At 43.6% G+C, this 15,404-nt stretch overlaps 1 protein-coding gene across 21 annotated transcripts in view; it reads right to left on the bottom strand.

The window, feature by feature from the left end:
* CELF2 (CUGBP Elav-like family member 2) overlaps positions 1-15,404 on the bottom strand; it is a 541,707-nt gene that overhangs the window by 68,446 nt on the left and 457,857 nt on the right. For all 21 annotated transcript variants that reach the window (XM_063727160.1, XM_024253110.3, XM_063727159.1 and 18 more), the window contains 2 exon segments: positions 8,827-8,961; positions 59-138 (listed from right to left, as the gene is read on the bottom strand). In XM_063727160.1, the coding sequence (XP_063583230.1) occupies positions 59-138; positions 8,827-8,961 (215 nt within the window).

Genomic DNA, 15,404 nt, shown 5'->3' with positions numbered 1-15,404 from the left:
TTTACCATTCCCCATCATTTGCACAAAGAAAACAAAGAAAGGGCAGATGATACAGTACCTCCATGGTCTGAGACTGATGCATGGCTTTGATTGCATTCTGTGCCATTGCCCTTGTAGAAAATGTGACAAACGCACAGCCTGTGGGAAACAAGGGGACAGGGAGCAGGAAAGACAAAAAACAACAAGACAAAAGGGTTGGACGCTTGTTAAACCAACACAGTCTACGAGAACTGCCACAAGACGACACTGTTCTCAGTAGTACATAAAAATAAAACAACTTCTCTCTCTGGTTTTATCTTATTTTGCTTTTTATTCACAGTGCTGACTTGCTAATCTGACCAAAGCAGAAAGATTTATTTATTTATTAATTTTTTAAATGGAAACTAGGGGAGGAAGCTGGGTACTGTTTTTAGCCACCGGGTTTGAAATCAGCAAGATCTAGTTTGCATTTTCTAAAATAAAAAGTTGCTATTTTCCATTTTCTCCTTGACTGATGATCTTTACTGAGGGCATCCACACATCAGGGCTTTGTATTTCAAATTTTATCATTGATTTTTAAAGGGGCAAATAAGAAAATCCTCACACCAAGGGCAAATGAGCAAATAAATTTCAAGAGCTCAAAATGTCAGCAAAGAAATGTATCTAAATCCCTTCCAGGTAGTTAAAAAATACATATGTATGTATAAATATAAATTGTTGCTATGCAAATACAAATATACCAAATCTGTTACAAACTATTTAGTAATTTTTAATTTTAATGAAAACAAATTGCTCCATTACTCCGAGAATATTCAATACTGCTATAAAATGTAAAAAACGTGCGTTGTCATTTATTTGCATAAAATCTTCAAGACTTTTGAGACTTGTCAATTTCTGAAACGTATCAAAGATTTGACCTTAAGTCTAACATACACAAGACAATGTACACTTCTCTGAATATCTGCTGGGAGACCAGTGAAACTTTCCGTGCCTGTTTTTTCTTGTGCTGTAAAATAACTAGACCCTGTAGTGCCTGTTCCTGCTTCTTGTACCAGCGTTGGCCACCATGCAGGTCACTGCTCCAACTACATGGCTTATTGCCCTTTTCACTAATAAAAACACTGCCTTCCCAAATTTACATTTTATTCATCATGCACCCTTGGGCTTCTTAAGAGAAAAAGACTGTGAAATTAATGCAGATTCAGGCTGATTTTATAATAAAACCACAGCACACTAAAAGGTTAGCTAAAGCAACACAGACTTATTTCACTTATGATCTCTAATGACTTTAAAAGTGCATTGATTTTCAGCTTCTTTAGCCTGGCACAGTTTGAACTTAGGTATCAGAGAATAATTTAGTGTTCCACTCAATTTCCTCAAAACATTATTATTACTACTTAAAAGATTTCCAAATGAAGCAGATCTAAACACTGAGAGGCTGACGTCTATTGTCATTTCAGAGTGAATGTATGAAAAGCAGAATTCTGGCATCAACAATGTGAGATTGTTGCCCCTGTGGCCAATAAGCAAAATAGAACATTCTGCATTCAAACAACCAGCAGACTGTTTGGTTTATGCAAATCAATGTGTGAGCCATAAAATATATTTTCTTCTTTTGCTCTGCACGAATACCTGGTGAGATTATCAAGTCAATACTGTAGTGGCACCTTTTAATCCAACAGCAATAGGAGAAAGCAATGCCTGCCCGTTACCCTCAAAGCACAACGACATCCAGTCATGAAAATAAGTCAATGCATTTTTTGTTTGCATCATGCTATAATTTTTAACACACAAAAACTCTCAGTACATGAGAAACTCATCTCACATTCGCCTCCTGGCTAAGCTGGCTTGAAGAAGCCTGAATGAAGTCCAGCTCACGGTGAATGCTGAGCTGTCTCATGTGGTTCTCCGACAGCACAGCAGCTGATGAAGCTTACTATCTGAACACGCTACCTGCACTGAGACTGACTGTAGCTTTTGTCATCAATAAAAGCAATTTAGTGGCCTTCTCTGAGGCAGCTAGATGATGTAAGTGTGGGACAGAGGACAGGATCTCCACTGGCTTCCATACTGATGCTGAGCTCTGAGGTGATCCAGTCCAAATTTACCATCTGTTTCATCACCCCTGGCGTTATTAACAGAGGAAATAACACTAAGAGATTTTTATTTTTCCACTTCTTATCTTGAAACTACAATGGAGGAAAAGGCAAATCATCTACTGGAGATAGATTTGAAACCAAGCGGAGCCTGGGCTAATTCTGCTTTTAATAGTCAAGAAGATTGCTGTATTCACTTCGTTTGCTCTTATTATCCAGCATCATGTGCCCAGCTGACAATTTCCAAATGGAGGGTAAAAATGCGTAAGAAACATGTAAAATGTCAACAAAAATCAATAAGGCACAGTTTATGCATTTGCCACAATTTCATATATGCAGAACTTTTTAAAGTAACTTAGTGAGAAAGATACAGCAATTATCAGGCCTCAGAAGAGAAGTATTACCAATAGAACAATAAAATTCTGTTTCTATAAACTCAAATCATTGCCCTTTCCTCTAACAACCGTGCAATTAAGAGCATGACTGATGCTTCTAATTATATAATCCTTACCCCACCCAAAAAAATGATCTGACACATCTGAGGACTTCTTTAACCTTTTAATTCTATTGGCAGTGGTGCAGTAAGAGAGAAGCTGTCTCCTTAGGGGTTTCTGTCAAGTTCTGCATTGTGTGCTGTGTTCAATTACTCGAGAAAAAAATTACAGTGTCATTTATAAAGTGGGAGTGCATGTTGAAAAATGTCACTCTCTGTGCCACTCGGGATGAAGTCAAGCAACTTCAGAATCAACTGTTTCTTGCAATGGTAGCTTGTTAACCATTGTAATTTCTCTAAAACAGGAGGTCACGGTAAGTCCTATGGATAGATTTTTAGTTTTTGTTTCACCACCACTGAAAACACATGGGTGGCTTTAGGATTAGGCCTCCAACGTATGGCTTTATACTAACACAGGATCACATAAGTCCCTACCATTAAGACTGGCTGCTGGCTTTTTCTCTCAAGCCAACCAGAAGGCTTTCCACTGGACAGAAATAACCTGGGTTGTAACTATCCCCTTTCTACTAAAAACGAGCTTCTGGGTGCAGTGGTGTTCACTGGGTCTTTACAGGACAACTGCTCTGATCCTGTAGGGTCAGCCCTTAACAATTCTAGACTGTTGAATGTCAGGTCTCAGCAATCAGCTCTTTGGCTACTGACCAAAATGCCAGAGAAACGAGGCTGGGGGGAAAATATACAGGTATCAAAATAATGAAGCCATACTTCTTTCTTTTTTGGTGGGGAGGGAGTTTTGGTAAGACAACATGTATATTACTCTCTGAAAACCTCCACATATGTAGTAGCAAAAAAAATCCAACTGTAAATTTGGCCAACCTGCAATTTACCTTTGCAATTATTTATTATCCCTACTTTCAGAATGTTACGGATTGCTAACAGAAATGAAAGGAGCTGCATTCCTCTCATTTCAGTGAGGTTACCTTCTTGCTGCTAAAACAGATAAATGATTGACTGGGGAAAGGTTTCTCAAAGTAATTTCCTCCTACAGACAAGATCTAAGGAAAGCACGTAGCCCTGTCACAGAGAAGATTTTGGAACACATCTATTACACTTGTCATTTCAATTGAAAGGATATCTTAACTCAGGTGTTCCACCTTTTTTCTTAGCTGCAAGAGAATTGAGAACTAGATGAATTCTTGCTCTGCACCAAAAAAAAAAAAAAAAAAGTAAAGCCACTTTTAAAAGTATGAACAATGCCAGGGCCTCTTGCTTTTCTTTGTTACTTCTTTGAAAAAGGTGTAGTACCCACTATACTTCAAGTGAAAGAAGTATAACTTGTGTAGGACAAAGGAGATTTTAACCTATGGAAAACTTGTTTATAAGTTCCTAGTCAGCCAAAGAAATATCTTAATGCAGTCAATCTTCCTTGTATCTTTTTAGCAGTGGCAATGTTAAACATACGCTATCAATATAATATTGGGGCATAAGAATTAATACTCTGATGGGCCATCCCTGATGCTGGGTTACTTTATTTAAAACTGGCACGGAGACATCACTCATTTATGGCATGCGAGGCTGGGTACAGACTAGGACCTACTTAATAGCTGGCAAAATCTCATCACTGAGATAAGACTGGAAGTCTGTATTTGGAACAAGATGGCAAATGCAGTAAGGAGTCAAGGGGGCATGTCGCCAAAGTTCCTACACATCTGAATGTTTAGGTACTGTGTGGGCAGAGCTAAAATGTGTGAAAACTGATTCATTTCTGTGTACATGTTTGTTGTTGTTGTTTTGAGACAGCATCTCGCTGTGTTTGCCCAGGCTGGTCTTGAACTCCCAGGCTCAAGTGGTCCTCCTGCATCAGCCTCCCAAGCACTGTGTACATGTTGTAATAGTCAAAAGCCCATTCCTGTATTCTGATCAGATATGACAAAAACAAATGAGGATTTAATAGCTAAATCCAGTCTGTACTTGCCAACATCCCTGAAAATATTGCCAATTCATTTGTCAAGGGTTTTGGCAGGGGAATGTTGGAACACCATAAACACAGCTGGAATATTCTTAAACAAGCAGAAAGTTACCTTAAATGGCAGTGAAGATTTGCCTACAGTTTGTGGGGGGAAAAAAATGAAATAAACTCCTTTACTGTCTCTGGGTTACAGATATTCAACTGCCACGGTGCAGAAAACCCTGTACCTAAATAGCCCAGGCTGACTGTGGGATTGTGGGTAAGTGAGAGCGTGTGTATTTTAGGAAATCAACATGCTAGGGTGATGCTGTTGATTAAGCACATTTGGCTTAGAAACTTCAGGCTCTGCTTCTGAGAGCAAACACCTCATTTGAATTGCCACATGTGGGCCCATGGCATCCTGCTCCTTTTCTCCATGAAGGCTTCTACAGCAGGCCTGGAGAGGCTGAGCAGCCGCTGCAGAAGGTGCTGAGCATCCCAAAGTTGCTTGAAAGCATCTCAGTGTTTTCCAAGTTAGAGAAGATGGCAGAATGGGTTACTTCCCCAAAGGGAGAAACGCATACTGAGATATGGCCACACTGCCTCAAGCCAGGAAGAGTCCTCGGATCTTCGAGAGGCTCCAGGTGCTTGGCAGGTGTTAGGTGCTTTCCACGTAGAGAGTCGTGACAATTTCCTGAGGGTGTCTGCCCTGGAACATGGGCTGGGGCCGGTGAGTAAGATGGGATTTTAAAAATATTTTCTTTTCTTGCCAAAAGGTAGATCACGACTTAAAAAAAAAAAAAAAAAAAAAAGGCAGTGATTCTAACCGAAAGTATAGCACGGCTTGATGGGTACAGCTGTGGGTCAAGGCAGTGTACCTCTCTGACACAGTGGGGGTACTGGGTCAGCCAGCCTGGTGAAACCTCAGTGTAACGCCTCTTAGGGAGGACCTGAAACTACTGATGTGGCAGGGAAGAAATGACATTAGAAATCCGCAGGAGCCAGCTAGACTAGTTGCCTCCTGTGTCTTCATCCTCCTAGGTGAACTGGGCAAAAGCAGAAAAAGAAAAGTGAACCGCTCAGCTGCACCTTCTCCCTCACCATAATCCACGAGTTTGATTTTAAAACTTTCTCACGGAAGAGGGTATACCCTGGTTTTGCGTTAGAAGGTACTGTGCAGAGCAGCCAAGCTTTTGTTTCACTTAATTTTTATTTATTTTTAAACAGCTGAGCCAGCAATAGACACTGAGAACAGAAATGCTGAATGCCCTTTATCTGCAGTGCCACTAATGGGAGACACTTATTAATATTTGATTCAAAACTGCAATTCTTTAATGAAAGCAAAATGGTAGCATGAAAGAGAACTGTGCTTTTAACAAATACACTGATTCAGGAGCAGGCCCCTGTAGCCAGGAGTCCCTGGGTCCTGCGAATTGAAAAACGTACCACTGTCTGTCTTTAGTTCCCAGAATAAATGTTTATAAATGCGTATTTTCTTTTTTTGCAATGGGGAATTCTCATCAGTTCACCAGAAATTACTTTTCTACTGTTTAAAAAAAAAAGATGGCGAGGGAAAAGTTTTCTCCTCTTTCCACTGAGCCAGCGTTTGCATAAAATATTGATGAGAGTGCTCCCCATCACTTGTTGCAGGAACAGGCTGCTTCTGGTGTCAAGTGCTGGTTAATCAACCAAATGGCAGATCAAATTAGCTAAGTTCTCTTGTTAAGTACTGTGTGTCCTGCTCTTTCCCATGGAGGTTCTGGCTGCTTTAAAACCTGACCTGCAGAAATAACTGATGTATGCTCAAGGAGCTCTGAACGCTGCAGGCAGCAATCCTGTTCATTATTGTCCCCACTGGACAGACAGAGAAAGTGTGCCAGAGAGTCACTGCCTAGATCAGCCAGGCCAGGAGAGGGGGAGCAGAAATCAAGCACACATACTGCCCACCCGGGGTCTCTCTGCTAACCCATGCAGATGGTATGCTCAGGCGAAAAGCTAGCACACCAGTAATGAATGACTCCCTGCAAGAGAAGCAGGGCAGATATATTTACGGCTGTCATTTACAAATGGGGAAACCTCAGGACAGAGGTAAGAAAATAAAATGACTAAAGTTCTATTTCATTTCAGTAGAAGTTGTGGGTCTGGAACTTGGGGTCACTGGCCCCTAAGCCATTATATATTTCACTATGATTAATTTAAGGGCTCTCCTTGTGCCGTTTCTCCATACCTTGGAGAATGAAAATTACAACGGTAATACTGAAGTGTGACTGAGAATAACAACAGGAGATAACAGGGATTCTAATGACTAAATTGGCACCGGAAAAGGAATCACAAAAATATGATCACATCTTTCTACATATTTTATTCTTAATTTAGCCACACTGTCTTTTCCCATGGTATTCTGTCTCCTGGCTTGTCTGCTTAAGTGGAGATACATATGATGAAGAATTGGACCACCAGGTGTGATTAGCAGGTCTGCTGGTTTGAGCCCCTAGGAGGGCATGCTAGTATCCCTTGGCTGGTGAGGCTGTTTGGGAGCCAGAGGTGGTGCAGTCTGCCACAGCGATGGATGGCTTTGCTTGCCCCTGCCGATGGCACAGGTGAAAAGCTGCAGAGGAGCCCCAGATACTGGATCTGCTATTCCAGGATCACACTCAATACAGTGACTTGTTCAGCTTTTAGAGAATTACATCTTTTAAGTGAGTGTTATATAACAAAATTTCAGAATTGTTAGAGAATGCATAAACTGATTTCCATGCCACCTTTTTTTTTTTTCTTTTTTCTTTTTTTTTTTAAACCACCTTCCGAAGAAAACACAGGAATCAAAAGCTTGGCGTGGTTCCACCTCCTCCTAGTTTTCCTGTAGACTACCTTCATGGTGGGGCTCTGGAGGTGGTTGTAGGTGGGAACTTTTGTTCTCTCGGCCTTCCATTCTAGCAGCTGACATCTTTATGCTTTATGTTTAAAAATCAAAAGAGCAAATGTTCTTCCTCACATGGTGCTGAAGTCAGGTCAAACTAGTGAGAAGGGTGAAGATGAGTGCTTTCATCCTCATGATCCAATCTTTTCTTTCAACATGTGGTTTGGGGTGCCAGTGCTGGCCCAGAGCCAGAGATTGAGAAGGAAACCAAGTTCCTCATTTGCCCCAAAGAAATTGCACTGGTAACTGCAGTAATAAGAGAATGAAAACCTCTCCATGTTGCTAAGAATATGGATTTCCTGTAAGAAGTGAAAATCACAGGCTGGGTGCGGTGGCTCACGCCTGTAATCCCAGCACTTTGGGAGGCTGAGACGGGTGGATCACGAGGTCAGGAGACAGAGACCATCCTGGCCAATGTGGTGAAACACCATGTCTACTAAAATACAAAAATGAGCCAGGCGTGGTGGCGTGCACCTGTCGTCCCATCTCCTCGGGAGGCTGAGGCAGGGGAATTGCTTGAACCCGGGAGGCGGAGGCTGCAGTAAGCTGAGATCGCGCCACTGCACTCTGGCCTGGCGACAGAGCAAAAAGAAGTGAAAAACACATTTTATATATACATTTCCACCTTGGACTGACTCAGGGAAGTGCAGTCAGACGAGTGTCAACCTCCAGCGTCAGCCTTTATGAGTGGTTCCAGGAAGGAGGTGTGCGGCATCGTCAAGGGAGAGGCAAACGGAAAACAACAGTGATTTCCAACTATTTTGTAAATACCGGCTTATCGTCAAGGCTCTGAGCTACGGCTTTTGCTTCTATCACGGTGGCAAAGAAGCGCCTACAATCTTCTTCAGGGTAAAGTCGCTTTTCTGTCACTTAACGAGTTCCCTGGCTCAGGACTCCAGGAGTTTTGCTCTTTGAAATAAAACTCTTAATACCCCAATACAGGCCCAGTTACCCTACATCCCTATCTGCTCTGCACTACATGTGAACACTGATGCTTTTTTCCCGGTTTGTGTCACTGTACTCTTAACATACTCTTAACATTTCTTTCAGGCACAGGCAGAAAGCCCGAGGACTAAGATGAAAATAACAAATATCCTTTCTCATTTTCCACTTCTCCTTCTTGCACCTCCCCCCACCAAATCCATTTCAATTTGAGATTGAAAAGGATGCCTAGCAGTAGGGCAGCCTGTTGGCTTCACACCTGACAGTGATAACTTGAGCTAATATGGTGGCACCAAGGCCTTCTGAACTGGAGAAATAAAAGGTGATGATTTCAGCTATGGTGAAAAGTTCAGGTTGGATAACTTCATCACATGGGATGTATTACAGGGTGACCTCTTGCCGTGTGCGGTGCCTACATCTGTCTTGACTGTGACACAGAGCTCCAATTAGCACTGAAGGGGAGAGGCTTTCCAGACAGCACACTCACCTCGACTCAGCCCATCGGGTCCCCGGAGGATCCGGCATTCTTCTATCTGGCCAAATGGAGAGAACATCACCCTGATGTCGTTCTCATTACATTTCTTCGAAACCATTCCTATGAACAATTTTCTGTCTTCCACAGCTAGGAGATAAAAATAATGAATGAACAAAGGCCACTTCATCTTTTTTTCTTGTAATCAATGCTTCATTACCCCATCAAACCAGGCCCCAGCCATGTGAGACCAAGCACGTGTCCCAAGGCCAACTCTGCAGACGTCCAGTTGTCCTCCTCCCTCCACGCGCCCCACCCTGCTGCTCCCTCCCACCTGGTGCTTCCTGAACCCATCTCCCCGTGCGCTTGTGCTTACTAATAAAATGTTTTAATATGACATAGAATGCCGTTAACTTCTTTTCTCCTATTCAGAAACTAACAGTAATGCGCTGACTAAAATTCCAAAGTACTTGTGTAACTGTTCAACACTACCATTCTCTGGGGATATTTTTGGATACAGATTTTATTCGGTTTTTTTTTTCGTAGATGTTCTTTTAACCTGAATGACAGGGACAGAGAAAGGTCAGGAGAGGAAAGACGACAGGGGCAGATGGAGCGAAACAGCGAATGAAACTTTTCACGACGCATTCGAGGGAAGAAAACATTTTTCTGTTTCAAATAGCTTCATCCCTGCTGATCTAGACAAGAATAAGAGATCGGAGAGATTCTCACGTCTCTGGGGAGCTAGGAAAGTACCTCCTTCCCGTGACACTGGTGATGCAGTGCTAACCAGGTCCTGCACCTGGTTCTAAGCAGCCAGGTTAGTTACGGCTCAACAGGAAGCTGATCCTAGAGAGGAGAACAGGGCGGCTGCTGCTGGAGAAACACCTTGGAAGGCCCTGAGCTTCCAGCCCTTCACAAATGATCAAGAAGGAAACAATACTGTACTAACCACCGGGAGGCAAGATTCTCGGGGAATAAAAGTGCATTTGGGGATCATGAGGACGACATGCAAATTCTAACCTGGGCACCTGACACTGGGGAAGATAAGACACGTTGTACCTCACAGGGCCCAGGAGATTTTCCTCAAAATCTCCATGCTTGTGCTCAGGAAATGTGAACTACTTTTGGCCTGAAAGACGAGGTTAAAACACATTTCAGGACAGCGTTTGGAGTCCTTTTTAGGAGAGGTGACTTTTTTTTTTTTTTTTTTAGGACATCGCAGACACCCATGGGGAGAAGTCCTGCTTCTTTTCCATCATTTCATTTCAATCTATTTCTTAGAGTTATAAAAAAAAAAAAGCTAGCCAGCTGCAACCAGACTGAACACTGTCCTGGCCTAGAGGAGGACTCTGCTTTAAGTCACTTGCGCATACGTGTTTCTTTTGAATCTGCACTATCATCTTGTCATTCCTATTTAATTGGCTTTTATTTCTGTTTCTTTCATGCCTATCCCAGACAGGAAGTGTCTCATTTTCATTTAACCAATAGGCAATTATCCCAGACTTACTGGCGCCAGTTCCTTCTGGACGCTAAAGCACACGTCTGTGCTGAGAGGGGGCTGGGGCAGGTGTACTGGTAACAGGTGGGTTCCTCTACCACAGTGCTGTTGACACAGAAACTAAAGCCACATGTGGCTGCTGAGCACTTAGAGGGACTGGTGTGATTGAGGAAGTGCTTTTCTAAAATGTAATTTTAATTAAAGAGCCACACGATTGCTCCATGGGCCAGCACAGCCCTGAAGGGCCCAGAGGAGACAGCTAAAGACTCCTCTTCATAGCATCCCAGAGCGGAAGGAAGAGACTTAAGGGAGCTTCTGTCTGTCTCCAAAAGATTTCCCAAGGTCCAGCGGGGGAGGGACCTGCCTAGGGTCATCCAGCCTGGCCCACAGCCTGGAGTCCTCCTCCTAGCCCAGGATTCCTTCCCCTGATGTGTCTCCTCCTAGTTCAGAGGAGGAGAGAAGGCTTGAAGGGGAGAGCAATGGCCGTGATTAGAAGACCAAGGTTCTAGGTCCAGTGCTGCCATTAGTTTGATATGTGTCTTTGGAGAATAGGCTGACGTCTGAGGACCTTTGTTTTATCATCCACGGAATGAAAGTTTAGACTCTTTTCTCTCCTAGAAATGGAGAGAAAGTGGCCTGTGACATACTCGGGCTGACTGGGGCCCTTGAGGCGGGGATAGTGAGTGGGGGGTCAGAATCCCTTCCACCCAGCTCTCTCCCCACTGTGACAGCTCCTGGGACACCTCAGAAACTCCAGGGCTCCAAGGAATACAAGTTGAAAGGCACAATTCCACAATACTTGTAAACTATGAATCGTGTACCCAGGTGTTTGAGAAAGGCTCGCTGGGGGATGTGGAATTCAAGCTGGACGAAGGGTCTGGAGAGACTGGAGGTGAGAGGGCAATGAGGTCCTAACCAGGCAAGGATCAGACTGTGGAGTAGTAGGGACCTGGTTTGGGTGGATGGAGGAAAGCAGCCTGACCTCAGGATGGCACGCCCCATCTTCTGCTTCATGTGCAGAGAAGGAGCTCAGTGAGGAAAGCATCAGCTGGCCTGAGCCACTGCTTGCGTTCAGACTCAGAGGAGACATGGGCAACAGGCACCCTGGGCTCCAATTTCTGGGAGGGAGACCGCTGAGGACCTGACCTCCTGTACGCCGATGGAAAACTTCCAATTCAAGTTCTTTTTCCTCCCTTCAGAGAAGGCGAAGTAGCATGGATCCGCTGTCAACTGGTGAAGCCTGGTCAGTCATGGGCAGCACGGGCACGACAGCTAAGCCAGAGAGACACCAGATACCCTGGGCAAGAAGTGCAACCGCAGGCCGTCCACGCCACCTGCTGCAGGCCATCTACACCACCTGTGCTCACTAACATGGGAGGATTCTGGTGGGGGAGGCCCTGTGAGAATGTGGCATTCCCGTGAACAGGAAGGGGAGAAATGGAACAGGAAGGGGAGAGATGGGATGGAAAGGGGGTAGAAAAGGGAGAAAAATCAGCAGGACTCCTCCTTCCCTCTCGTCTCTGAGACTCCTACCCCCAGCAAACTATGGCTGGCATTTTTATGAGAGTAAAAATAAAATTCCTGTTGTGTTTCTTCTTACCCTGAACAATCTGGTTTTAGTTCTTTTAAACAAAAGCAAATGAAAAATTCCCACCAAGTCCTTGGTTTCACTGGTAAACCTATAATTATGGTATTTAGCTACAACAATTTGCAGGTTTTGAGCTTCAGGGGGATGCCATAGTAAATTAAACATGCAGCTCCTGGGTAAGCTTAAAAATGATTTTTTTCCTAAGACGAATATGAAGAAAATGGCAACTACTCATGAAGCAATGCTGACTTCCTAGCCATCACTCAAGGTCAACTTAGCCAGGCAACAAGAGGAAAGATAACTCGCACTTTTAAAAATAGCAAGTATTAGCCAAGAAAAAAAATGGAAACCTCCATCATCCATGTTATCGAAACATTAACTTCCATCTGTGTGTGTGGTGTGTGGGCGCACCTGTGTGTGTGCACAGAAGTAACGGAAACCTCCGTCATCCAAGTTATCAAAACGTTAACTTCCATCTGTGCGTGTGGTGTGTGGGCGCACGTGTGCGTGTGCACAGAAGTGCCGGGCTTTGGGAATCTCTTACTAGCCAACGTTGCTCCATGGTTTCAACAGTTGGGCTGTGTTTGCTTTAAAGGCAATATGCGGAATACTGAACACACCCAGCTTTCTTCTGAGTTTTTTTCGTTTTCCAGTGACAAGTCAGTCATACAATTCATCCCTCAAATTCCCATTCTGAGGGTCCCTAACAGCTTTGTAAACATTCTACAAGAACACAGTTATTTTGAATTCACTTAACTTTTTAATCAACTTTTGATGACCGTCTTGGTGAGTTTTTCCTGAGTATTCATGGGCACTAAGTATCTCACTTAGTTTTTCAACCTACAGGAAAGTCAGTTGTTGAAACGAAATTTACTGTGTTCACAGTATTCTGCTAGGTGCTTTAAGGAATTAAAAATACAAAAACCAAACCAAACCAAACCAAACCACTTAAAAGGTAAGGTGTTTGCCCTCTAGAGGCAAAGTCATTTTCCATGATGGACACTGAATAAGGGCAGGGAAATGCTTTTACACGTGAAGTGCTGCACAGATGGGGTCTCCCACGATTAGTAACGATGACCACAGAATCAAAAGGGGTTCCACACCAGCAGCTATTTGAAGTCTACCTTCCATGATACGATGAGAATGGGTTAATACTTTAAATATACGGGCTGACTTTTTTAAGTTAGGGGAATAGAAACTTCATTTTTTAAAAAAATCTCTAATTGTAAGTCTGTGCTAACACCCGCGTGTACAATCTGTCAAAGTCACACCTGGATTTGGGGCTGCCTGAATTAATTAACAACTTTTCAATGTGTTAGTGCTAACATATGGCATTTAATTACTGCCTCCAAATCTGTAAGTCTCTCCACTTTGAATTTCAAAATTATTTCTTCATCTTCCAGTGAATCAGAAAGTGACTGGATGGAGCCACCCCATGATTCCTATTTTTAATGGAGGCTTTGCAGGTCTGCACCCTCTGCTGACGATATTTAGTTATCTTGACTGCTACTAGCTCTGAACTTGACACCTGGACACTGGAGGTTTTGGAGGCCTTGAGAGAGAGACACACACACAGCAGGCTTAAGTGACATTTCTGGGTTCTAGGTGTTAAAGACCCCCAGCAAATTGTGAGGTTGGAGGGTTAAAGCAGGATGGATGGATTTATGCTCTGTATATAGAGTAAAAACAACAAACAACTCCCCTTGTGGCAAGAGGCGAAGACATCAGAATGAGCACAGATCCAGCCTCTCAGACCCAGAACCAGAACCAAAGCAGCTTCTGTTTGTATCACTCACTGCCAGCCTAACTTCAGCAACTGCTTGTGACTTTCAATACTGCACAGCTGGTACCTCGTTGGGCACAGCAATAGTGGATTAAAAGCTGGATGGCATAGAGGATGAAAGAGAGTAAGTACGTTTCTGCTCATTTATGATGGTGCATGAAATCCACACCTCCTCAAAAGCCCTGCCTGTCCCGCCATTCGTCTTTCTGCAATGGAAAAATAACAAAAAAGGCGGATTCTGTTGAAAGGTGGATGGTTTACTCAGCGTGCTCCTCTTAGCAGCCCCAGCAGTTTTTGCTTCTCCAGAGTGGGATTATTTTCCTTTTGGACAACCTGGCTCCGTGGGAGCACGTGGACAGGAAACACGATGCCACGAGCTTCCATTGGTGTGCCAGAGGCTGCAGCTTAAATCAGAGCCAATGGAAAGGGCAGGTTACAGGAAGCCATGGAGACTCCGGAAGTCTGCTCAGTGAAATCCCAAAGTGCAGGGCTGATCTGAGCGCAACCTAACGTGTCGGGGCTCACCCCAGAGGTTCCCTCTCTCAGAATTGCTCGATGGACGAAAGCTGCCAAGGGTGACTGCTTTTCTGGAGTTCACCTGTCCATCACGAATTAATCCATGATTAGCAGCTCTTTCTGGCTCAGCAAATACAAAGTTTTAGAAATCTGAACACAGTGATAATGAAGACAGTAACTGTCTAACTGTGATGAGTCCTTTGTGCTATCCATAAATGTCAGCAAACTCAATAAAAGTGCAATTAGAGCTCGTTATACTTCTTTCAAAACTACAGGAGCTATTTAGAGCAACTGAGCCAAAGAAATCTTTGTGCTCTTTGAGCTTTTGAAACTATGCTTACCTGTCAAAAATGCCATGTGAAATGAGAAAAGGCTTGCGGCTTTTATCACTTGCTTTAGAAAACTACATATTCCTCCTGATTCCTCAATCAGGTCCAAAGAGAACCTCGAAGCTGTTCACGTCTGTGCAAGGTGAGGTTCCATTTGGGCCTCTAGAAAGAAAAGCCCTTAAAAGCAGCCTTCTGCTCATTTATATTTTTGGACTTTTCTTACTGAAAATTCAGACAATGAAGGTCAATCCACAAAGCAAAGGGAGAACTGGCCCAACTAGAAGGCTTGGGGGTTTTCATTTGTACATACCGAGCTATGCTTCAGTATGAACAGCCCAAGCCTGGACAGGCCGGCCTCTGCCGCTCAGAATGCACTGAAAAGGCTGCCTCGGTGAGTGGAATAACAGTGTTAACTTAGCAGAACTTAGCACATTGGATACTTACTATGTGCCAGGTATTATGCTGAGCTCTTTACAGACGTTAAACTTATGTAAACCTCAAATAACCTTGTAAGACGGGCATTACAACAAGTGTTCAGATGACACCACTGTAGCCCCCTCTCACAGCTGAAGAGACACTGATGCTGAGTAAGGTTAAATAACTTGCCCAAGGACAAAACCAACAAGCGTGGAGTCGGGTCAAATCCAGGCTTCTCCAAATAGTTCGTAACTGCTACCCCAGGCTGCTGGTTGAAAAACAGCATTTTCAGGTAACCGTCTCATCCTAGAAATAACGGTGCCTGGTCCTCCTTGGCTTCTGTGATCATGCAACATTGGGTGTGCCCATGACAGTTTTATTATGTGCTGTGATTCTAGACCCAAAGCAAATATGATTCTCAGGGACCAGAGTGGACACTGGACAGAAAGAACAACAGAA

The sequence above is a fragment of the Pongo abelii genome, chromosome 8 (genome assembly GCF_028885655.2).
Source record: "Pongo abelii isolate AG06213 chromosome 8, NHGRI_mPonAbe1-v2.0_pri, whole genome shotgun sequence".
In the NCBI taxonomy this organism is placed as follows: domain Eukaryota; kingdom Metazoa; phylum Chordata; class Mammalia; order Primates; family Hominidae; genus Pongo; species Pongo abelii.
This window is presented reverse-complemented; position numbering and strand designations above follow the sequence as displayed.